This window comes from Podospora bellae-mahoneyi, chromosome 4, assembly GCF_035222275.1.
Source record: "Podospora bellae-mahoneyi strain CBS 112042 chromosome 4, whole genome shotgun sequence".
In the NCBI taxonomy this organism is placed as follows: Eukaryota; Fungi; Ascomycota; class Sordariomycetes; order Sordariales; family Podosporaceae; genus Podospora; species Podospora bellae-mahoneyi.
In genome coordinates, this window is record NC_085883.1 from 1477260 (window position 1) to 1500066 (window position 22807).

Consider the following 22807-nt stretch of genomic DNA (forward strand, 5'->3'; position numbering starts at 1 on the left):
CCTTTTGATTCTCTTCAAGAATCGCCTAGTTTTCCCTGTGTACACATCATGCCGTCAGGAGTGATATCCGGCTTGTTCTGGAAGAACTCACAACGGAGCATGACAACCTCCCCCCACCCATCGTTGCTCCCCAGTAGATACCACTTCTCCGTGGCAGGGCCCTTCCTCTCACCAGTATTCCACACCTGCGCATCCTCGGTTCCCCACTGCATATCCTTGAAGATCACGGTTCCAAATTCCCCGATGTGGTTGAAATCGCCCTTCTTGTCATCCACTATGATCTCCCCTGGGCGACGCTCCGCCACCCACGCGGCGAACGAACGACAGACGTCGTTGTGGTAGTTCCCGATCATGACCGTCTCGTGCTCGCCCGTCCGGCCATTTTTCCAATAGACCCACAAGTTCCTGCTGTCGAGCGTCTTGATCTTGAGGGTGACTTCGTCGCCGGGCTGAATGTCGAACCGCTTGCCGCGCTGCTCGTCGAGCCAGTGCACCGTTGCCACCTCGACGCCGCTGGCGTATGACGAATGAGACCAGGCGGCTATGTCGGCGGTGCCATCAGTCTTGATCTTCATGTCGATGCCAACGGCAGCGGAGGAGCCACAGTTGGCGCCCGTGCCGAGGTGGAGGACGAAGCTGATGTTGGCCTTTTCACTGGTGGCCGGGGGAAAAAACTTGGGGACTACGACAACGCTCTGGAGGGCAGAGATGGGGCTGTCGGTGGTGGTGTTGATAGAGAGGCCGGTCCAGTACCAGCTGTAATCTGTCTGTCTGTCCTCTGCGCGGCGGGCGGGCTGAGAGACGATGCTGGCGTTGGTGATGGCAAAAATCAAGGAGAGAGCCCAGGCGGGCGTGATGAAGTCGAGCTTCATGGTGACTGTGCCGTGAATGAGGTCAAGATTGTTGTCGGTACAAAAATGCGTTGGTCAGTTGCTGGTGTTTCCACTTGGAGGTGTTGGTGGTAGGAAGAAGAAGAGTAAAGGGAAGAGTTCAAGAAGAGGGACTATATATACACCCCAGACAGTCCCATGATGTCCCTTCGGATGGTTCGTACCATTGGACTGCTCCTGAAAATATCAACAAAGATCTCGGTCACAAGGGGCACAGAGTATTCCCCATCTGAAGCAAGACCTGGGCGGAGATTGATCACAAGCTCAAAAATGGAGCAGGATGGAATCAATCGAGCAGAAAAAGCTCCGCCAAATGATCACTGTGTAGTGGATATCATGATATCATTCGAACTCTGCCAAACCGTCAGGTGGTCGAGAGGAGGTTTGAAAGGAAGGTACGATCTTCTTAACATGGGCCGAGTGCTCGGGTAGAGAAGGCATTTATCCAGGGGGAAGGAGCATTCAAGATCAGGGTTTCACCGTCTTCAAGTCGAGGCAGTACCTTGACGTTGTGGCCAAGTCATTTGGCTCCCAGCGGCATAAGTTCAAAGGGGCTGATTTCAACAGCAGATACACATCATTGAATTCATAACCCAACTTGTTCCCACTTGGATTGAATGAATAAAGGCTTGGCATTTCCTGTGCTCTTAAAACTAATGTCTCCCTAATCTCTGCCACACGAACCCGGGTACTCCCTCTCATAATAACATATACGATGAACCAAGTCGTCGTTGTTCTCGCCGTCTTTTAACCAGTCGCCCTTGGCATCTATCCAGCGATTCTAGTACTTTGTACCCTCGTCGGCATACGCGCCAAACTCAAGCCAGTAAATAGTCGAGTACGTCGATGCTAGTACTTTTGACCGTCGCTCCCCACCCATTTCATCATACTGAAGAAGAACTTCCCAAAGTGCGCAAGAATCTGGTGATTGGCCACATAATCCGGCCATTCCGTCACCAACCATCCTGCGTGCGCCTGGTACAACCCCTTACGGATCTTGCTGTGCGTGGTCTCGTATTTCTGCCCCGTCACATCCCACAAGTAGGTCCACGCGGAGAAGGTAATGGGCGTGGCAAGGGAGATGCCAGAGACGAGACAGAGAATCGACAATGCCGTGTTGATGAAATGGAATCCCATTTTGACTGATTTTGCCGCGGGTATTGCGGTTTTGTTCCGCAACGCGCTTTGAACCTGGAAGGTTGGGTACAGCCCAGCTAAAAGCAGAAGGAAATAGAGGCAGGGCTGACTGGAACAGGAAGAGAAGGTCATCTATATAGGTTTTTGACCAACAGAGTGAATCGGTTGGAGCATTGAGCCCCATTCTTTACGTGCTCCATGAAAAACCCGCTCGTTGAGTACTTGGGATGACTTGAGCAAGAAGGCTCTGAACCGTGGGAATTGGGGCTCCCTTAACCCAAATGACCGATCTGAAGCGGGATATTCCCACCGCAGGAACATGGCAAGAGCAACTCGCGAGTTGCGTGTAAGCCAAGCATCTATCCAGGCTGCTCCAAGTTTCTTTACTGCTCCCAAATACCTTACCACCAGTGAATCCAATCTAGTTACTCCATACCAACCCTTCCAGTCCCTGCTCCTCGTTCTCTTGTTCCTCCATACCCCAACCCTCCATAACAGTCAACCCCCACTCATCTCCATCCGCCCGCTCCCCAATAAGAAACTGATCACGCACCAACTTGTTAACCTTCTCCAAACCACCATCCCCCACCTCTCCCAGTCTCACCACCGCCTCCTCCAACCTCCTCACCCTCTCCCCTCCTGAACGCCAACCTCCTCATTCCCATTTCACTCCTCTTCACCCACCTCCTCTCCGTCTTTCGAAACATACCCATCCTCCTCTTAAACTCCTCAGCATTATCCATACACCCCTCACACTCCCTCCCGTTGAATCTAAAAAGCCCACACCCAGTACACCACTTCATTTCCTCCTTCTTGCTCTTCCACTCCTCATACGTCCCCCAAATCTCTCCCAATCCCGCAAAATCCTTAAAGTGACTCGGATGCCTTCGGCGCTTCACGCAACTCCGGCAGAAATTATTATAGTCCCCAAGTGTAGTACCCCAGTCGGGACCAAAGGCCCTTGGCCTCCAGCACCCAGAGCAAGGAACACGGTCAAAGTGTGAGGTCGCCACCAGCGGAAAAACAGGCCGGTCAGCCGACACGCGCGGATTATAGCACCTGCGCCAGGTGGTGGCTTGCAACGAGTAGAGCGACGAACAAGCCAAGGCCGGGTCTGGAATCAAAAGGCGAAAGTACTTCGACACCCGGGACAGCGCCATCAACTCCTGGTAGGGCAGCAATGACAGTATCTTCTTGTGGAGAGGCAAGTCCAGTTTTTCAAAAACGGGGAGAGGAGCGGTTGGTTGGAGTAGGGAACCCAGCGGTCTGGGTGCATGGCTATGGTATTGAAAGGGGGACAGATGATCCAAGTGTGAGGGGTGGGTTTTTGTCTGGTGCTGGGGGATAGGCGGTGGGGGGGTGGTGATGATGGTTGAGGGGGTGATTGCGCCACAGGAGGGAGGAGCGACCCAGTCCCGTTCTTGATGGCCTCTTTTGCTTTCCTGAGCTATTCATATTGTTGGTCGTACTCGGCGAGGGTGTTAATGTAGGGGCCCTGGTCAATTGGCTGTCTATGGGCATAGCGGCAACGTTGGCTCTTGAGCCTCCACCTCTCGCATCGAAGGCAGAGATACCACATTAGACCCTCTCTGGGGGCGCCGGTTCCCGGGGGGAGGAGCTTGTGTGTGATAAAACGATCGCAGCATACCTTTTGCTTCTTGCCGTTGAGATCTTGACCGTATTTTCCTTTGGGACCGGTACGACGAGTGTCAATGATGGACATTCTCGCGTAGAGCTGGGCACGGTAGCGTGTAAACCTCTCGACTTCGAGACAGAAGTTGATTTTGGAAGAGTTGGGAAGTAAGGTATCAGGGTCGAGAGAGCAGTGGAAAGCCTGGCAGGTCTGCTTGAGGTGCAGGAGATCACATAGTCGAGATGGGTTGCTAGTTGAAAGGGGATATCGAGAGGTAAAGTCGTTAGAGTGGATGATGCTGTGTCGGGCAAGGACAGAGGTGTGCGTTACGCCATGGGTGATGACAGTCGAGGGTGACGAGGAACGGGGAAAACAGCAACAACTGGAAAAAAAATAAGTGCCCTCGTGCGGGTTGGAGAGCTGGTTCTTCTCACCGCTACAAATATGACCCCACTCTAGATACCTACTGGTTTACAAAGTGAGGGTTGCTTCTGGTATATATTGCGGAGACGGTCTTGTTATCTCAGGAAGGTCAATTCAACAACGCTAGTCGTTAGGTAACACATCAAATTGTGCCGAGTCACCCCACCAGTGCTTGGGACTTGAGAGCGAACCGGCCCTGGCTTTGCTGGCCCAGTCACTTCCTCTCGTCCCTCCCCCACAATCTCGGGATGCAGGCGATGGGCAGCAAGCATACCTGGCTAACCCAATGGAGGAACGAGGTAAATACATCTCAATGATACCTAAAAATTAGCAAAGTTTTAGGTAGTATAAAGACAAGCAACACAACGCTGGACATCTATTTCAACCTAAAACATGTCCTTGATATGCTGATACACGCTCTCATCGCCCAGTCCAACGACCCCCTGGACAAGCCCGAGTCCCTGACCCATATGCATATTGTTCCCATATCCCAAATCACCAGCAGACATTGCGCCGGTTTCCAAGCTCATACTCCTCACCCCTGCCGTCGTCGGCACACTCCCGTTTACACCCAGTCCTGCATAGCCCTCGTAGATCCTCGACATTTCGGATTGCAATCTCAGACCATTAGTCCGTTCGTCCACGTGCATCTGCTGTTGATGAGGCGTAGAAACAGCTGAGTTTGGGTGATGGCTCATCTCGCTGACCCTAATCTGCGGACTGAACGGACTCATGCTACTATGGCTTTGAGCGACCCCTCGGACTGAGGGCACTGTGCCAGCAGTCCGCGGGCTGCTTTGGCTGATGCTATGGCTCCTGCTTTGGTTGTAGTCACTCGTGCTTTGATGACGATGTAACTGAGCAGCAGAGCCAGTGTTGGAGGGCTTGGTGGCCGAGGGCGAGGCAGCAAAGTCTTCCTCGAGACCGAGCCGAGGTGCAACGGCTTTGAGAGACCGTATCGTGCGCCAGAGTCGGTGGGAAACCCATGATTTAGAGGACATTTCCCGTACGAGGTCGAGAGCCATGTAGAACTCTACCCGGCAATGCGAGCTGAACTCGACAGGGGCATGGGTGGAAGCGAGAAATAAAACGGCAATAGATGAGGTCAAGAACTGGTGGTAGAAGACCTGGCAGCGACGATAGAGACTCGTGGTTTGGTTGATGTGTGCCAATAGCCGGATTGTTTGTTTGGCAAGGTCAACTGCTTTCTCAGCCCGTTGCATATTCTCGGCGATGCTTGTGGCGCTGTGCAACACAGGTGTGTACAGCCAGATGCGGACCTAGAACATGAAGTTAGCATAGGTTTAGGTTTCGGATGACCAGGTCAAAAGCACGCATACCTGATTCAGCCTCAATCTCGTCCATATTCTCACCCGCTGAACTTTATCAGTGGGACCACTAGGCATAGCAATCCTGTCACCATCGGATGGGTCTGTCTGGATCTCAGCTGGCACACTCTCATACCACTCCCAAATTTCCTGTTCCAGCGGCTCAAAATTATGAGCCTTCAAACCTCGGATAACAGCTGGCTCAAAGCAATCCACCAACCCCCAGATCTTGGCCGCTAGCTTGGAGTACCCAACCATTGCTACTAAAAAGGGGTAGTCATCCTGTACACGTCAACGTCACTTCACTTTTGTGGTTTGCACACAGGAATTAAGACATACCGGCTTAGGTAACCCGGGATCAATCTTGTCATCATGATACACAAACGGCAGCCCGGTGCTGAAGCTCCATCTCCGGTCCAGAACATAGACGCTCCAGAAGGTCAGGAGTGCATTCCTTCTCACCGTTGGATCGGTGATATTTTGCAGTCCTTCCCTTCGGTGGAGACCCAACTCGAGACACAGCCTTCCTACATGCCCAACCACTCGCCAGGCCAATACCTCGTCGTTAGACAAGTATCGATACCCGGCTACCAGCGCTAAGAACGGTAACTTGACGATATCGGCCGGCTCACTCATGAGAATTCGGTCAATGATCGGCTGTATACTCTCGTATAAGCGGGCGGCGCGCGCACTATTGCCGTGTTCCTCCACCACGAGGGCGCAGCAGAGGACAATCTTGAGGACTAATGTTTTCTGATCGTTAAGGTCCGGCAAACTTTGCTGAGCGGCAGAGGAGTGTAGTTTGACAGTTGCAAACCATGGGCCAAGCGATTGGGCATGTTGTTTGACTGTCTCGATGGGTATCACAGGGTACATGGCCCCAACTTCTTCCTCATGTAGCTCGCATAACCGCAGCATTTCTGCTTCGTCGAATTCCAGGATAGGATCACGAGGGACAGCTGAGGGTGGAGAGGAGGATGCCGATGGCGGAGGGGCTGCTAGGGGAGCTAGGGCCGGCGATGGATGCGGTGTTGGCTCTGTAGGCTGAGAAACACTGTCCTCAGCCACGTCGGTATACCCCATTCTGTGGAGCGTACTCTTGGCTACATCGACAGTGAAGGCGATGCTCGTCGGTCCATGGAATGAGGATGGCACACGGTACCCAAGACGAGGCCTGGTCAGCGGAGGAAGGGTGGGAATGGGTGAGGGACTGCCTGTAGTTACTGGCGGAGGCAGGATATGATCGTGAATCGGGGCTAGTCGCAGACTTGAAGTTTCCTGGCGAAGAGCATTCATGGCGCTGAAGAGATTGTCGACCTGTTCTTGCAGCCGAGTCACCTGGGCCGACATGTCCCTGAACTCATCCGAGTCCTTGAAGTTGGGACAGCAGTTGGGCGCGTACAGACATTGTAGGTTGAGGTTGCCACATCGGTGACAGGGCGTCTGGCCGTTGCATTTGATCTTGCGGCGTTTGCACTCATTGCTATCATAAAGGTCAGAAACCAGGGTTGGAAGGGGTCTGACATAATTATATGGCAGAAAACATGGCCCGACATCGTACGATTCCAGAACGTAGCATGGGGCCCAATGCGGGACAGAGTCACATCGAGAGAGGAACAGCCTTACCAGGCGATCGAGGTGTACTGGATGACAGGGTTAGTAGAAGTGATCATAAAGGGTAGCTGCAGCTGTGCTGTGGGAACGACGCACTCTATTCCGCTTGCTCCTTTGCTGCTTGGCAGACACTTCACCATCATCATCTGGCTGTGCCCTTCTTTTGGCATGGGAGGTGGTCGTGTTGGCGGACGTGGTGCCGCCTCTGTGCGACGACTCGAGTGGGAGTGGTGAGGCAGGTTGCGGTGCGGAATTGTCTCCGAGGGCGGAAAGTGACGACAGAGGCCCACTGGGAGAATAGGCTGCTGGCGTCGACAGGCTCAATCCTGGAGCGGCAGCTGACTGCGGAACCAGGAACGAGCGCAGGTCGCTCACTTGGGTCTCAAGATGTTCCATTGCAACACATGTGCCCTTTTCTCCTGAAAGACCTCCCGGACACGCTCTCAGTTTCCCACCTAAGAGCCAGCGAGCTGAGCAAAGGGGACAAGCCACCCAAATGTCAGCACAATCCCTTTTGGCAGCGCGTCCACGTGATAAGGATTGCCGCTCTTTTCCGCCCTTTTGTCCTTCCAACTTCCTCTTGCTGTGTTCGATGCCCTGGCACAATCGTACGCCATTCCATATTGGTGCTAGTTTGGCTGGCAAAGCGGAGATCCCCGCGTTCTTCGGGGAAGCTATGACGCCTTGGCACGGCTCCCGGATATCGAAGCAACGACCAACTTTTGATGCGTGGATGCCTACAACAAAGAATGATCCTACGTCTATTCTTCAACACCAAAAAGGCCTCCGGGCTATTTTACAATAATCATCTCTGTGGGCCACCATGGACTGTTCCTGAACAGCGCCCAAACCCAACACGTACTCCCTTGCCGTCATCAGCACAAAATCCTCTCAGTGTAATGCTGTCACCATCCTTCAAAAACGTTCTGGCATTCATCCCGGCCAGCAATACTTCTTTCTTCCCGTTCTCAGTCATCTCCAGCAAGCTCCCCCTCTCCTCGACACCACCTGGGCCACTAATTGTCCCAGATCCAAGCAAGTCACCAGGACGCATCGAACAGCCACCCAGAGTATGATGCGCAATCATCTGAGGAAATGACCACATCAAATACTTCGAGCTTGTCCTTCCAATGGTATTTGTGCTCCCATCAGCAGCTATAAAGTATATGTGTCAGTCTCATCCCTTCTTCCAGTTGACAATAACCAGGTCAACAGCACTCACTTGTCAAATCGACTTCCAACTTAATGTCAAACACTGTTTTATCCTCCTCGCCCTTCAAATACTCTTGCAGTTCGGTCTTGTTATCAATCTCGGTCTTCACCTTGAACGGCTCTAGCGCATCTGCCAGCACCACCCAGGCACTAATTGTTGTCCCGAAGTTCTTGCCATTGAACGGCCCCAGCGGCACATACTCCCAGGCCTGAATATCCCTCGCGCTCCAGTCGTTCAGGAGCACATAGCCAAAGATGTGCTCCTCAGCCTGTTTCACATCTACAGACTCGCCCATTTTGTTAGGCTTTGAGATGAAGCACCCAAGCTCAAGCTCGATATCCAGTTTCCTCGTAGGCCCAGTCACAGGTTTCTTTGGCTCAGCTTTCGGGTCCAGCAGTATCTGACCTACTGGCCTCCGAATTGGCGTCCCATCCACCACGATACTCGATGCCCTACCGTGGTATCCTACCGGTAAGTGCGTATAATTTGGCTGGAGGGCGTTTTCTGGCCCGCGGAACATGACACCAACCGCATAGGCATGGTGATAGCCTGCGTAGAAGTCGGTGTAGTCTCCAATCTCCATTGGAAGGTGCATCGTAACATCGCTCAGCCTGCTCAAGGTTTTGGTCCTGGCATTCTCGTCATCCCTGAGGAGCTCTGCATATGGCGTGTCTTTGTGTAATAGATCCTGGAGTCCTTTTCGTACAATTCTGTGCACCGGCCGTCCAAGAGCAGCGAAACTGTTGAGGGTGGGTTGGCTTAGAGCATGGTCAAGCTGATCAATATCAACACCTGAGAAGACGTCGGCAAGTTTCTCCTTGTTCACTATGGCCAGCCATGTTTTCAAGTCCAGTGCAAAGCCTCCAATGGCGATGGCTGGGCGGAGTGTTTGGTCCTCCGGAGTGCTGATGATGCCGAAGGGGATATTGGCGAGAGAAAAGTCATTTGAGGGGCTGTAGTTGGGGATCCAGGATTCGTTAGCCATCTTGTCCGTAACTCGTAGTGCTTGGTCGTACAGGTAACTTTTGAATGAGTTGAGAGAGCTGTTCTAAACATTTATGGCTTTTGCCGCTTGAAGAAGGGTGGTGCTTGAGTAACTCCAGTGCGGGACTGGCCCGATGGAAGCCGAGTACCCCACATTGGCCCGTTCCCCGCGATTCCACAGTTCCTTCGGCACTGCATGAATCCGCTCTCGGCCCGCAGCGACCAGACTGCCGGTAGGTAGCAATTAATGAACATTAATTTGAGGTTGTGCGAAGTACCTGGGGATGTTGGTAAACATTCAGTCGAAGGAAAGAAAAATGAAGAAAAAGACAATTGACCCAGGTCTCATTAGCTTGAATAGACGTGACCTCACCTGCTCACTCATTGAATCGCGTCCCAACACACAGCCTCCCAGATCTTCTTCATCAGATCCCAACATCCACATCACACCTCTCGCCCACATCCCCCATCGTCTCTCATATCATAATCCCAAACAACCTCGTATACCTCTCCACCGGCAACCCCTCCTTCTTCCACTCCCACGCCGCCAGCCTCGCCGCCGCCTTCGTCTGCCTTATCAACTCCCCATCCCTCACCAGCCAAAACGAAACCTCGCACCCTTCACCCCAGCTCCTCAATCCTATGCTGCAACTCCTCCCACAAGTCCCGATTGGCATACTTCCTGCCCGACCTCCCAACCTTCGACTTCCTCCACCGCCTGCCCACCCACCTAGGCAACCACTCCGTAGCCCCCTTGACGATATACTCCCAATCCGTCAACACCACCACCCTCTTCAAACCCTCCCCATGCCAACTCCTAAACTGCAACGCCGCAATCACAGCGCGGAGTTTAGCCCGATTGGAAGTGTAATCTATTACATCACCCTGGGGTTCCTCCTCAAGACGGAAAGCAATTGTCCCGGTAATGGGCCCATTGTACTCCTCTGACAAAGGGAGCGTCACAGCCGCATTTGGGGTTCCAGGTGAGTTCTTGAACTTGGAGAGGAGCTGCCAACGGGAGGGGAGGATTTATCCGCGTGGCGGCCGTTATTGATACATGACGCGTCGATAACAAGTAAAACTTCCCTGCTGTTAAACCTGTTGACGAAGCGGGGGTGGTCTGGGCGGTCGGGGGCGCGGACGGTTTGCAAGGGGAAGTGTTCTTCCGGTGTGAGGGAGGGGTCTTCCGGGTGGAAGATCGAGGCAGGCCTGATGCGAGAGCGACGAGTGAGTCTCTTCCTCGAGGGGAAGAATTGGGTGTTGGCGGGGTCAGGGGAGGCGATGAAGATGGCGAGCTCTTCGTTCATTGTTGGGAGCTGAAGCGGGGTTGGGATGTTTGGTGTTCTGAGAGGTGAGGGCACAACTAATGACTTGCGGCAGGTTTGTTGCGTTCTTGAATGCGGACTCCCGGCAGCATCGGCCAATCAAAAAGGAGAAGGGGACAACCAATCAGAGGAACAGGAAACAGACCTACCAGGACAGGATGATTGGGTTCAGAGTATGATCCAGGAAATGATCCGGCTCTAGGGATCATTAATGGAAGATAATAATCCAGGAAAATGGTGGTCTATATATACGGAGGAACTAAATGGTCATCAGATAGTTCCGCAGTATGCATTACAAGTCACATTCGTTAGTATCTTGACAATTGTGATTGAGACAAGCCATTGTTGTACACTGTTTAGCTGTACCGAACCAGTATTGTTCAGAAGCGCCTTCAACTAGTATCCCTTGCAGAGGTTCTGGATAGGGGTTCGTCACACATAGATACCTACATCTTTCGCCAGATACCGGATATGTCCATCTATCAATGTTGCATTGTCTATAGTGAAACTGTGAACGAAGAGGAGCGAGAAGTGGACTGGAGTGAACCTAGTTTAACCCCTCCCTCTTCTCAATCTCCTCCTTTGACCAGCACCACTTATCCTGCAACCCCTTATCCAACACCTTTTCATACACCCCCTTCTCCCACCACTCCCCCCAGCTCGTCAAAAACATCTGCTCCCTATCCTTCGGAAAATCATTCCTCGTGAACGCAGCCAGAATGCTCTTTGCCCCATGCTCCACGCTCTTCGCATCAGGCATATCCATACTCAACTGCATTCCCGAGCCCCTCCCAATTCCAGTGTTAGGAATCAGCCCCGGAGAAACTGCAACAACCCTACACTTCTCCTCCAGCCTCCTCCGCCACCACTGCGCACTCAACAAGTTCAAGAACTTTGTCTGAGAGTACGTGTCGTTGGCTTCCACCCCAGACCCAACTTTCAAGTCCTTCTCCAACGTCGAGGGGTCAATAACCCGACGGATGGCGCCCGAGGAAACAAAAATGATTCTCGTAGAGGAATCAATCAGTTTCTTCTCGAGCAAGTGAACGAGGTAATGCTGGGCTGTTTCCTGTCAGTCCTGATGGTTCGAAATCAAAATGATGATGTCAACACCACTTACAAAGATGATTAACCACAAACGCCTCACAAAACTCAGACTTGGACTCCTTCGCAGGCTTGTCTGTCCCGTCAGAGACCGCAGCGTTGAGGAGCAGGTAATCGATCTTTCCGTCTGGGCCGAGACGCTCAAGTGTTGCATTGGCGAAGGAGGCGGTTGACTTTAGATTGGAGAGCTCGAGGGGAAGGATAGATAGGATGTGATCAGTCTTGGGGTACGTGAGCGCATTGTAGGCTTGACCGGTACGGTTGATGTCGCGGGCTCCGAGGACAAGGTTGAGGTGAGTGGTGGAGGGGCTGAGGGAAGTGGGAGAGCTGAGGAGTTGTTTGATGAGTTCAAAGCCCTGGAGAGTAGTGTTAGTGAAATGAGCTCCAATGAGGGGATCAGCGGGGAGTAACATACCAACCCCGACGATGTGCCTGTAGCGACGATGGTTTTGGTAGCTTCTGCAATGGAGGCAGTCATTTTCAGAAATTTTTACTAGGTAGTTCAGATTGCCAGTGTGGATTGGATGAGATAATGATGATTGTGAGCAGGTTGGGATGAACCGAGGGGAATGTGTCAAAAAGCAAGGGATTGAGGGGGGTTAAGTGGGTGCGATGATGTAATCACTTCTCAGGCTACAAAATACTAATTATACAACACGGTCAACAAGAAAGAATTCAACTTTACAACTAATGCCATAGTAAGAGACTGCGATGTGCCTCTTTAAGCCAACTTTACAGACTCGGACACGGTGCAACACAAAATCCGCAAAATCCGCCGATTGGTAATCCAACTGAGTGACACAAGTTCAACGCATTGCGCTCATATCACTCCTTGACATTACTGACATCATTGATCAAGTCGTTTGGAGACCAGGGAAAAGTGTTACTGTCGCCAATCTGCGGTTAAGGGTGTCTATGGTGTGTTGCAGGGTCTGTATCAGTCTCCAATAGGCAGACAGTAGACGAGGCGCTTCCTAAGTACAAGGGTGAATAGGTAAGATAGCTTCTCAAGCAACTGTACGCAAACCCATGTTAGGAGTGCGTCCTAGACATAAAGCTTTGAGTTGGATTTCTACTGTTTTAAAGGTGGGTCTGGTGTAAGAGGCATATTTATTTTCGACATCTATCCTAGCTTTCCATACCTGCTATCCTAGCTTTACATGCTCGTTATCCTAGCTTTACATGCTCGTTATCCTAGCTTTATACGGCCCCTATTCTAGCTTCACTAGGTTTGAGTCTAGATTTTGTTGTGGAATCTTCTTTAAATTCAAACCCAATCATTAAGACCGGCGGTATAAGGGAGTAGCTGCCATCCATAAAGGGATAGTAGCCACAGAGTCAACATCACTTTCAAAAATCTCACAACTTCATTGCAAAGTAACAGGACAAAAGCCGAAGGACCATCCTCCCTCATTATAAAATAGTTAATATATAAAAGTAAGCTTACCTATATCATATTATAAACTATACTTTAAAGGATAATTATTCGGCCTTCAAAGATAGTTAATAGGCCTTCAAAATACTTGAGAAGGCCTATTGACTTTAAAGGCCCATAAATTATCTTTAAAAGCCTATGTACTATCTTTCAGGGCATGTTAACCTACTTTGGTGTCCCAATTATTTTGTGGCAAGGGTACCATCATGTCTTGTCTCACTATCAATTAATTGAATCAACTCGCAACTACAACATCTGACACAATACTGCTGCGGTCTATCGCTCCCCAAACCTGCCATTATCGAGTACTTCACGACCCATATTGGTCGATAGAGGGTAGCTAGACACAACAGACCAGCTTCCTACATAAAACAGCCCTTAACATACCAGGCATTTGCACAAGCCTGCATTGAAGGTTCTTTTCTCCTGGGCAAAACCAACCCCTACTTCGTGCTAAGCTACCAGCCATGCAGCAATATTCCAACCTACTCGCCATAACCACTTTCAATCACAGATTTCCCTACGCAAAAGTCCAATGCCAGGGCACCCGCTATTACATTGAAATACTTGCCGTAAGAACTGGTGCCCCTGAACTGCTATGCACCATCACTTCCACCACTACCACCCACTAAATCCATCACAGCTTCACAAACGGGCTTCAATTGATTTGTCCCATTTACAGGTCAAAGGCAGTGCGAGAGATGCGCGCAACAATCGGTGAACAGCGAGAAGACAATTTTTCCATACAAATATGGGGTTAGCAATGCAGAAACACCCCTTGATCAATTGTTGACTATATGCCGAAGACAGCTAGAGGCGTGTTATTGAGGAGGCTTGTCGAATTTATGTCTCCACTCTCGGTCCATGATCTTACAATCCAACCCGTTTGTCATGTTGTTCCAGGCACTCCACACCAATATGTCCCAATTGGCCGTACTATTCACCATGTGCATGGTATGCTGTTTTCCTGGCCCTTTGTCAGCTTCATAGATGCTATTTTCAGCCGTTCCCCACTTCATCCCATTCCACTGAACATAGATTTATGGGGGATACCATAGAAGCAGAGAGCGGGCAGCCGCCCAGTTCGCACCCTTCAAGCACAGCGCAGGTATAAGATATCGTTGACGTCTTGATTCCAGAAGGCCTTGGTCCTCCCGTTGTAGAATTCGACCCTACCCGACTTGCTCGACTTGGCAATGATCTGGACACCAATTTCGTCACCGGAGAGAACCTCGAACTCCGGGTGTACAATTGACCTCCAATCTACGTGGTGTAGAAGGTGTAGTATTGGGGGGCAGTGTTCGAGGTGAGATTTTGGGTGATAGCAACACCAACGCGGAAGGTGGAGTGAGGACATTCGACGATGCCGTCGCTGGTGACTGTGAACTCGATCCACTGCGTATAGTTGGTAGCTGAGAGGAAGGGCATGGTGATGTTCGCTTCCGCCAAAGAGATAAGGCTGCCGCCGGTTATCCGGACAGAATGGCCAGCTTGGTTGAGAGTATACCAAGGGGCGGTGAAGCTAGCGTTATTGCCCGTGAATGGGGAGATGTTGCCAGTCAAGTTGAGGGCCGGCAAGACTATAGCAGAGGAAGGCTGCCGGAAGTAGGGTTTGACAGGAGGTGTGAGGGCGAAGGCAGAAGCCACGAGGGCGAAGGCAGAGAAGCAAAACTTCATGTTAACTGCGCCTGGGGATGTAACTGAGAGATGTTTGCGGAGATTTCGGTTGCAGTTTGGGTACGGCAAGGTTCAAGGAAATGAGAAAAATGAAGGAAAGAGGAAGACTCTTTACACTGGAGGATGGCGAGCATGGTAGATGACGACGAGCAAACACCAAGCTCCCGTTTCGTTGCCTGCCACGAGACACAGACCGCGATGGTCACGAGGTGCCAAAGTGCCACCATCGGTTTGCGCTGTTTCGCAATCAGCAGTGGCTCAAAAGAGATGAAAGCGGTATAACTGAACCTGTCAGGGAGGCCCAATACGGGGCATGAAAAAAATCACGGCCGGTACCTGATAGATAGCACTCTGACTCCGCCTCGTGGCAAACAAACGATGATACAATCTCAATTCAGGGGTATCACGTTAACACATGCAACGACCGTTCTACTCCGCCCAGTTTCATGTTCATTCGAGTTATATACATTCGGGAACGCACGGATCAGTCAACTTCATCCGCAATCTCGGCCCCCTCGGGAGGAGTATATGGGTGGCTTCCTTTCCATGCTGCCTTGACATATCTGCAATTCGATTACTGATTAGGCACGTGGTTCTGGGTAAAGCAAGAGCAAAACTTACTTGGTATGGCTGCCCCTGGCTACCAGTTCTCCCAGGGGGTTCGTAAAGGTAACCTTGGTGAAGGCCAGGGTTGGGCCAACTGTACAAAAAGTGTCAGTCAGAGCATAGGGCAGAGATCCTGAACAGCATGTACGTACTCTTTTCGCACTCCGCAACCGCTTGAAGCTTATCTCCCACTTTGCCCCCCGATTTGAGGTAGGTGACGTTTAGGTCTGTGGAAACGCCAGTAGCATACAGACCTTGCGAGGCGACGGCTAGGGAGCCACCCAGGTCGACCAGACTGGCAATTGTGCCTCCATGGATGATCTTGAGGCGGTTCTTGTGAGGGTTTGTAAGTAGCTACCTTGCAAGACGACAAAGAAAGCCGCAGGGGATACATACTGTGTGGTCTTTCGTTATGTCCAGCTCAAGATCAACTCTGCCTTTCGATGCATTCACAACACGTAGCTTCACCTCCCTGGTCAGCAATTTCAGGCTTCGGACGATCAGGGGACTGCGACTCACATGGGGTCCGAACAGTCTGAAGTCAAATACAGGGTTAGGTATATATCCCTGAATTCCAAATCGCAACCCCGAAGACGTACCTCGGCTCCAGACCAGACTCGGCCATGAAGGATTTGAGAACCTTTGTCACGTTAGTAACCTGAGGTATTCCTGGAATGGGCACAAGGGACTTGTCATACCGATCTCACAAATCTTGTTGGCTGCAGCTTCACTCCGGTCATTTTTGGTAGCGCTCCGATACACACAGTTTACCCGAGGGTTTAAAGGAGGGTTCAAACTGCTTAAAAACATATCGCGTTCAGCTGGTTGAGACAACCCGAACCCCCACTTTGTGACGTCGTGCGAGTTCCGCCCGATAACCGGCGCCGGGATGTGGGGAATCCGACCATGGCTATCAAGGTGCCCGTTTGGTCGAGATGTCAGAGTCTTCATTGAGAACCATGCTGGTTGACTTTAGCAAATGATCATTAAGTAGGGGATCTCGATGAAGATGCTCCCATTGAACCAAGGGTAGGTGTTTAGTGTAAACCTAGCACATGCACCAACTGGCGCGCACCTTCACACCCGACAGCACGGGAGAGCAACGGAACTAGCCGAAATGCGGATCCCTGTTCAGCCATCCCTGCTATTCTTTTGGCGGCAGCTTTCTAGATTTTGGGGATGCCTGCCGCTGAACAGTGCCTGCGACAATCAATCCACGACATCTCAGCCAAACTCCAACTTCCTTCGCGATTCCGTGCCTTCGGTATTTGACGATACCCCCGGCGAATCCAAATTACATAACCGCCAAAGAATGCGCTAAGTGAAACCTAAGCCGCCCGAAATAATCGAGGGAATCGACAGCGAAAGCCAACGCGTGCGCCGGGCAGCCAGCCGCCATCATGTCGTCTTTTGGCCCCTCGTCCTTCTTGCTCGACGATTACTTGGAGAAGCTGCCAGGCGCAACGTTTCGAAAGCTGTACCAGCAGCCATCCACCGCCTTTGCTATCTTTCGGCGCATGCTTCCACCTTTAGGTACACGCCTCCCCCTTCTCTCCGGACCACCGTGACTAACGGACACGCGCCTACAGCAAAGGTATATGTTCAGGCCCTGCTGTACAGTCCGACCCCCCTTACGACAAATGATATCGAGCTCTGGACGCGACCAGAAGGCAAAGGCACGAGCAATAGAGCGATCGCGAGGCTGCGCTCACTACACATCGCCCAGTTATCACAGTCGACCAGGGCCAAGAAAGCACAAGATATTCAACTCACAGCCAACTTCAAAAAATCTCTACGACTCGCCCTCGAGGGTGGCGGATCACACAACAGCTTCGGCGTACCAAGCACATTACCTACCGACCCAATGATACACGTCCAATATCTCGACCACTGGGCCGGGAGAATATGGCAAGACATTCTTTACTACGTCGTCAACAGCGTCCCCATGAAAGCCAACGAATCCGGCGGCCGACACGGCTCCGGAGGCGGCGGCCCAAAACGAGCAGTCCGCGAACTCCTCAAAATGGGCGGTCTCGTCCGCGAAGGCGCCGGCGGTCTCGTCCAAATCAGCGAGCATGGCTTCAACTTCCTCCTCCAAGAAGCCAACGCCCAAGTCTGGACCCTCCTCCTCCTCTGGCTCGAAGCCGCCGACCGCAACAAAGCCCTCGCCAAAGAGCAAGGCACCGACATAACAGGAACAGCTATCGACAATGTCGAAATGCTCTCCTTTCTCTTCATGCTCGCCTCCCTCGAGCTCGGCCGCGCATACGACACTTCTGCTTTGACCGAAACCCGAAAGAACATGCTCCCCGCGCTGGCTGACTTTGGCCTGATATACATCGACCGTGATAGACCACAGCAATACTACCCGACCCGATTAGCCACCACTCTTACCTCCTTATCAACCATGAGGTCAGTATCAGCCAGCATTGATGCCGCCACGAAGAAAACCCCCGGTGACGCGGGCAGTCTGGGAGCAGACTCCACCCCAACAGCACCGGCGGATGAAAACGGCGGGATTGTAGTTGAAACAAACTATCGTATCTATGCTTACACCTCCTCCCCTTTGCAAATCGCCATCCTCAAGCTGTTCTGCCGGCTACACATGCGGTTTCCAAACATGGTCACCGCCAGATTGACGAGAGAATCAGTCCAGGAAGCCATCAAGGAAGGGATCACGGCGAACCAAATCATTGACTACCTTGTCGCGCATGCACACCCACAAATGAGGCGCGCCGCCGCGGCGAAGGGCACGACGGTAATCCCGCCGACGGTGATGGATCAGATCCGACTGTGGCAGCTGGAGAGTCAGAGGATGCAAAAGACGCCAGGGTTCCAGTTCAAAGACTTCGAGAGTGTGGAGGAGTACAGGCAGCTGGCGGAGTACGCGACCGAGATAGGGGTCTTGGTTTGGAAGGATGATCGGAAGGGCACGTTTTTCGTCAGCAAGGTGGAGCAGATTAGGGAATTCTTGAAGGCAAGGAAGAAGGGGAATTAGGAAACGACCCTACAAGGGAACGTGCTTTTCTGGGATTCAGAGTAACACGGCTAATGATCATTGTTGAGCGAAAAGTTCTAGCACAACGGTTTTTTCTCACCGGGAAACCAGAATCAAGCTGAGATAAAACATTGGCCCAAACTAACTTCCTCGCATTAACCTAGCAAAAATGCTACCTCCATTAAGACGGGTATCTAACTTATACTCATACAAATCCACATGCTCTTTCTGGCCCCCTATTGTACAGACCACTGATCATACACACACATCCCCTTACATCATCCCCATCATCATCCCACCCCTCCTCCTAGGTACCTCCTCATCATACGCATTCACATGATGAGCATGACAATACCCACCACCACCACCACCACCACCACCACCACCACTCCCCGTAACACCACCCAAACTCCTCCTCAACCTCTTCACAATCTCCCTCCCCTTCCCCAACCCATAAACCAAATGCTGCCTCTCCCTCTCCTTCTCCGCCCTCCCCCTCCCACACGCCCCCTCCATCGTCTCCCCACAAGGAAGCAACACCGCCCTCCCCGTCTTCCTCGCATACGCAATCCTCCACGCCCGAAGCGACTCCCTCGCCGTCTCAGTAACGCACATAGCCTCCAAATGAACCAACACCCTCCTACACCTCGCATCATCATCCGTCAACATCGCCGCATTATTAACAACCACTCCCCTACCCTGCGTATAATAATCCCCCTCCACAGTCACCACACTCCCATCCTCACTGCTCAAGCTCGAGGCATAACCCTGAACATGTACACCACTTAGATGTGACCTCTTGGGACCAGGAAACCCCAACGTAGACGGTAAAGCCGGCACCACCGAGTCAAGCGAATCACTCGATCCCTCAAAAATAGGCGACACAGGCGCAGTGGCTGTTCCAGGTAGCTCAACCGACTGCTCATACGAGGGCGGTCGAGAAAAAAGCGGCTTGTGATAATACGCCGCCGTTCTAGTACTAGCCGCAGACCCAGGCGGCTGCTGCTGCTCACGGGTACGGGTCGAGTAGGGCATCGTCTGGAGAATGGCTCCGCTCGTAGCAGACTGTGGGATCCGGCTCACAGGCCCCTGGAAAGAATGCTCATGAGAAGTAGTCTGCCGAGACGGCAGTCCCTGATTATACCTCGCTAACCCTGCCAACTGTGGTACTGGGCGAATAAGCGAATATGCCGATGCCGAAGGGTTGTTCTGAGCACGGGCTGCGGAGTTGCTGCTGCTGGTTCCTGCATTGCCTGAGCGGTTCGTCTGGGCTTCAACAACCATGTTGAGGTTCCTGCCAAGCAGCACTTCATTGTGGAACTTGTCGTCAAGGGCCGCAAAACGACCCGACCAGTATTGGGACGGCATTGCCGTGGTGACGAATCGTGGGTTGTCTGGTAGAGGGGGAGATGCCTCCTGACAGGGGGGTTTTTGGCTGTCATTCAGGAGGGGCTCCATGGAACGTCTGGTGGCCACAGGAGGTTGTTTTCGAGGTATCGCAATAACTGGCGGGGTGACCCTTGGTTGGGAAGAGCTTGAACTATCATTTCGACTAGTACTGCCATGGTGAATAAGGGAGGCCCGTGACAATGAGTTGGTAATGCTAGAGAGGACACTGAAAGTTCTGGATTTGGTGAGCAATCCCTGTCGAGGGGGAGGTAATGAAGTGTGGTCAGCAGGCCTCTGGTTCTCTGCCATCCGGCTGTTGTCAATGCTGTGGTAATCTACCGTTGCAACAAAAGAGGTCGGATGTGGGTAAGTGCTTGCTGGCTTGGACATGTCTGAGGGAGGCATCAAGTTGGTGTCCTCGAGAGGCGTTTCGTTTCGAGTTACTGTGCCGATAGGCCCACTGATTGGGATTCTGGTGGCAGAGGTAGATTTTCTTGCCTTCGTTTCGGAACGAGTGGATTTAGTTGAAGCACGTCTTTGCACCCAGCTGGAGGTGTGTGTCCAGCCATGTCGTCGAGCGGGCGGTTCCATGACTGGAGGAAAATCCTGAAGGCTGCTACGACCACAGAAACAATGGCGAATACTGCTGCACCGGCGAGGGTCGCAACCTGAAACAGGAATACCAACCAGAGGTTGACGACGTGCCCAAGAGTCACCAGATCGGTTTGAAGCGAGCACTTTATAACAGTATAGGTCGAGTGAGACGATAGAAGTGTGATGCGAACTGTGGCGAACAGAATACGACTAAATAAGACAAACAAAATGACGAGTGCAGCAGTAAAACCTTTGAGGGTGGCGTCAATGTCTTTGGTGGTGGTTGAAAGCAACTCAAGCTGTTGGAGCTTTCTGTTGATGCCGTTGATTTTCTTTGAAGTCTCGTTTGCAACGCTGTGGAGGGGGTGTTGGGAGCAGAGCTCGTCGTCCGAATTGCCGGAGCTTACGTCCGAATCTGCACAGCAGTGCAAGTTACTTCTGTTCATGGCGGGTCAGCGGGGCATAATGGACTCAATGTTCATTGTCGAGAGGAAAAGCAGTGAGAGAGATGTATGGGGGAGATGGTTACAAGCGGGACCAGCTGCAGACAAACACGCAAGTTCATTGACGGCCACATCCATGCTACGCACCTTCCAAAGACAACAGAGCAAAATTCTGACTCCTTAGATTAAGATAAAAAAGCAGGAAGTTGCAAAGGCAGTTGCTACAGGGTGTCAAATAACGTCAGGGAATATGGATAGGGACCAATGTCAACAACAGGCAAGAGGTCCTCGGTTTGCAACTTCTGCCCCTTCACTTGGGCAGAGTGTGGCGCTGGCCGCCCTATCGACTCGAGACCACTATAAGACAATAAGTCAAGATAGAGACATAAGATGACCTGGCTCAGACGAAAGCAGATGCAAAGTAACAATTTTCTATCATGGGGGGAAAAATATAAAACAACTATCCAAAGGTATCCTCCTCTCTATTCCTGCTCAGTTCACCGACCAAAAGCTCGTCATTGAAACGACTGAGCTATTGGAACCAGTCTGAGATCCTGCACAATGCTAGTTGCAGAGCTCCTCTTCTTTCTCCCAGCCCTCAATCTTGAATCTAAATGTTTCATCCCCAGAGCCTCTTGGGATGGGGTTCCCATGAGGGTCCCAGAGAGCCCTCTCAGTATAAGTCACATTGCCATCCCAATCCACGAGAATGATAGTCTGTCGTTGCGTGCCGTAGAGGCCAGTTTGGAAGCCATTGGGCTGGTCGTCTGGGCGAGCCACGATGGTCAAGACTTCGGCTGCCGGCGAATCACGATCCTTGTGCTTCACTTGTCCTCGCAGTCTGGCCTCTGCCATTTCTTCTTGGTGCGACTTGCCGCCAAAGGCAGGGATAAAAATCGAGTCCTTGAGCAACGGGATGCCTTCCTCAAGGTCCATGGTGTGGTCGGATGGAAACCTATCCGTGTCCAAAATTTCGAACAGTGCCTCCTGGAGTTCCTTTTCGTCCATCTTTTCGGTGACAGCACGGAGCATTGCTTCGCGGCCTTCCCGAATCTTGGGCCATAGCTCCTCCTCCTTATCTTCCTGTTCCGGATGCAAATATGTGGCGTTGCTCAGGCCGTAGATGGAGCTGCGCTTTCCACATATCCATGGAACCTGCCCAACATGGTCGCAACGGTTCGAGATTATGGCCAGGGGCTCAATGTTGTTGCTATCCCCCTTCGCCTTTCTGAGTTTTCCGCAGATCAAGGAGAAGCCACCCACCCCCTTTACACCACCGTCTTCTAGCATGCGGGTCACAAACCGCTCTGTCGATTCGGCCGGGTCAGCGCCAAGCCATGCCGTCACCATGCCTCCACGGCTGCGCTTGCCATGTACCGGATGGGCAACATCGTGGGTGTCCGTTTCCCGGTAGTTTGTAAGGACGGCAATGTTTCCACCCTTGGTGATGCCGAGCCACGTCCCTCGCTCGGCTCGCTGGAGATCTCGACTGGAGAGGACTTCGACCTCGGCCGGTAGAGCGGCCTTTGCTACCCCGTTGGCCGAGCCGTTAACGGCGGGGATTTCTGGGGTAGCTTTCCACCAGTGGGGTCTGCTCGTTGGGCGCAGGATGTACTCGTCGCGGTTGTCGATGACGACCAGGGCGTATTTGGGGTGGGATGTTGTAAGCAGCACTATACACATTTTGACGTGGTGGTATAGGGGAAGATGATGTATGTAGGGATGTTGAGAAAATGGGTAGATGGATAAGATAGATGAGACGGGTAAGGACGGGATCGTCACAAGTACGGATAAGGATAGGGGATTATATATGAGGAAGTGAGATAGGTGAGTTGCACGTGTGTGAGTGTGTGCGATTAGGTATCGAGAGATCAAGTACGGACGCTGACACTTGCCACGCCTTCCCCCAAGAGCCTTCCGTATTTATAGCTGATCAGAGAGACAAGAGCGTACGTTCAGGCAGATCAGGTTCCCAACGCATGCAACACTCACAGAGGAATCGAAAGGTTGCAGG

The 22807-nt window shown here is 52.0% G+C and overlaps 8 protein-coding genes across 8 annotated transcripts; 1 reads left to right on the forward strand and 7 right to left on the reverse strand.

Annotated features, from left to right (window-relative positions):
- Positions 1 to 14: 14 nt before the first annotated feature.
- On the reverse strand, positions 15 to 872 carry QC761_404130 (uncharacterized protein; the record flags this gene model as incomplete). Its single annotated transcript, XM_062878700.1, has 1 exon — positions 15 to 872. The coding sequence occupies one exon, from the start codon at positions 870 to 872 to the stop codon at positions 15 to 17; it is 858 nt and encodes a 285-aa protein (XP_062732125.1).
- Positions 873 to 4469: 3597 nt separating this feature from the next.
- On the reverse strand, positions 4470 to 7421 carry QC761_404120 (uncharacterized protein; the record flags this gene model as incomplete). The annotated part of the gene is made up of 5 exons (XM_062878699.1): positions 4470 to 5363; positions 5424 to 5693; positions 5751 to 6894; positions 7038 to 7054; positions 7122 to 7421. The coding sequence occupies 5 exons, from the start codon at positions 7419 to 7421 to the stop codon at positions 4470 to 4472; spliced, it is 2625 nt and encodes an 874-aa protein (XP_062732126.1).
- A 409-nt stretch (positions 7422 to 7830) lies between these two features.
- Positions 7831 to 10739, reverse strand: QC761_404110 (uncharacterized protein; the record flags this gene model as incomplete). Its single annotated transcript, XM_062878698.1, has 2 exons — positions 8248 to 10739; positions 7831 to 8180 (listed from the first exon to the last, which is right to left on the reverse strand). Exons 1-2 carry the CDS (start codon positions 9221 to 9223, stop codon positions 7831 to 7833), a joined length of 1326 nt encoding a protein of 441 aa, XP_062732127.1. The 5' UTR covers positions 9224 to 10739.
- Positions 10740 to 11034: 295 nt separating this feature from the next.
- Positions 11035 to 12597, reverse strand: QC761_404090 (uncharacterized protein). Its single transcript, XM_062878697.1, has 3 exons — positions 12067 to 12597; positions 11668 to 12007; positions 11035 to 11609 (listed from the first exon to the last, which is right to left on the reverse strand). Exons 1-3 carry the CDS (start codon positions 12127 to 12129, stop codon positions 11095 to 11097), a joined length of 918 nt encoding a protein of 305 aa, XP_062732128.1. The 5' UTR covers positions 12130 to 12597; the 3' UTR covers positions 11035 to 11094.
- A 1073-nt stretch (positions 12598 to 13670) lies between these two features.
- Positions 13671 to 16400, reverse strand: QC761_404080 (uncharacterized protein). Its single transcript, XM_062878696.1, has 7 exons — positions 16068 to 16400; positions 15969 to 16009; positions 15766 to 15904; positions 15522 to 15702; positions 15385 to 15463; positions 15052 to 15326; positions 13671 to 14999 (listed from the first exon to the last, which is right to left on the reverse strand). Exons 1-6 carry the CDS (start codon positions 16107 to 16109, stop codon positions 15248 to 15250), a joined length of 561 nt encoding a protein of 186 aa, XP_062732129.1. The 5' UTR covers positions 16110 to 16400; the 3' UTR covers positions 13671 to 14999; positions 15052 to 15247.
- On the forward strand, positions 16332 to 18548 carry TFB2 (RNA polymerase II transcription factor B 52 kDa subunit). The gene is made up of 2 exons (XM_062878695.1): positions 16332 to 16902; positions 16959 to 18548. Exons 1-2 carry the CDS (start codon positions 16770 to 16772, stop codon positions 18365 to 18367), a joined length of 1542 nt encoding a protein of 513 aa, XP_062732130.1. The 5' UTR covers positions 16332 to 16769; the 3' UTR covers positions 18368 to 18548.
- Positions 18549 to 18640: 92 nt separating this feature from the next.
- Positions 18641 to 20065, reverse strand: QC761_404060 (uncharacterized protein; the record flags this gene model as incomplete). Its single annotated transcript, XM_062878694.1, is given in 2 exon segments — positions 18641 to 18738; positions 18754 to 20065. The coding sequence occupies 2 exon segments, from the start codon at positions 20063 to 20065 to the stop codon at positions 18641 to 18643; spliced, it is 1410 nt and encodes a 469-aa protein (XP_062732131.1).
- A 1292-nt stretch (positions 20066 to 21357) lies between these two features.
- On the reverse strand, positions 21358 to 22476 carry QC761_404050 (uncharacterized protein; the record flags this gene model as incomplete). Its single annotated transcript, XM_062878693.1, has 1 exon — positions 21358 to 22476. One exon carries the CDS (start codon positions 22474 to 22476, stop codon positions 21358 to 21360), a length of 1119 nt encoding a protein of 372 aa, XP_062732132.1.
- Between the last annotated feature and the right edge of the window lie 331 nt (positions 22477 to 22807).

Bases quoted from the DNA above. Each gene is read 5' to 3' on its own strand.
- QC761_404090 (XM_062878697.1), bottom strand. From the start codon at position 12,129: ATGACTGCCTCCATTGCAGAAGCTACCAAAACCATCGTCGCTACAGGC. The intron at 12,008-12,066 runs GTATGTTACTCC...ACTACTCTCCAG, and splicing joins CAGGCACATCGTCGGGGTTG to GGCTTTGAACTCATCAAACA. The intron at 11,610-11,667 runs GTAAGTGGTGTT...GACAGGAAACAG, and splicing joins GTTTGTGGTTAATCATCTTT to CCCAGCATTACCTCGTTCAC.
- TFB2 (XM_062878695.1), top strand. From the start codon at position 16,770: ATGTCGTCTTTTGGCCCCTCGTCCTTCTTGCTCGACGATTACTTGGAG. The intron at 16,903-16,958 runs GTACACGCCTCC...ACGCGCCTACAG, and splicing joins GCGCATGCTTCCACCTTTAG to CAAAGGTATATGTTCAGGCC.
- QC761_404080 (XM_062878696.1), bottom strand. From the start codon at position 16,109: ATGACCGGAGTGAAGCTGCAGCCAACAAGATTTGTGAGATCG. The intron at 15,464-15,521 runs GTACGTACATGC...CTTTTTGTACAG, and splicing joins GGTTGCGGAGTGCGAAAAGA to TTGGCCCAACCCTGGCCTTC. The intron at 15,327-15,384 runs GTAAGTTTTGCT...ATCGAATTGCAG, and splicing joins GCCAGGGGCAGCCATACCAA to ATATGTCAAGGCAGCATGGA.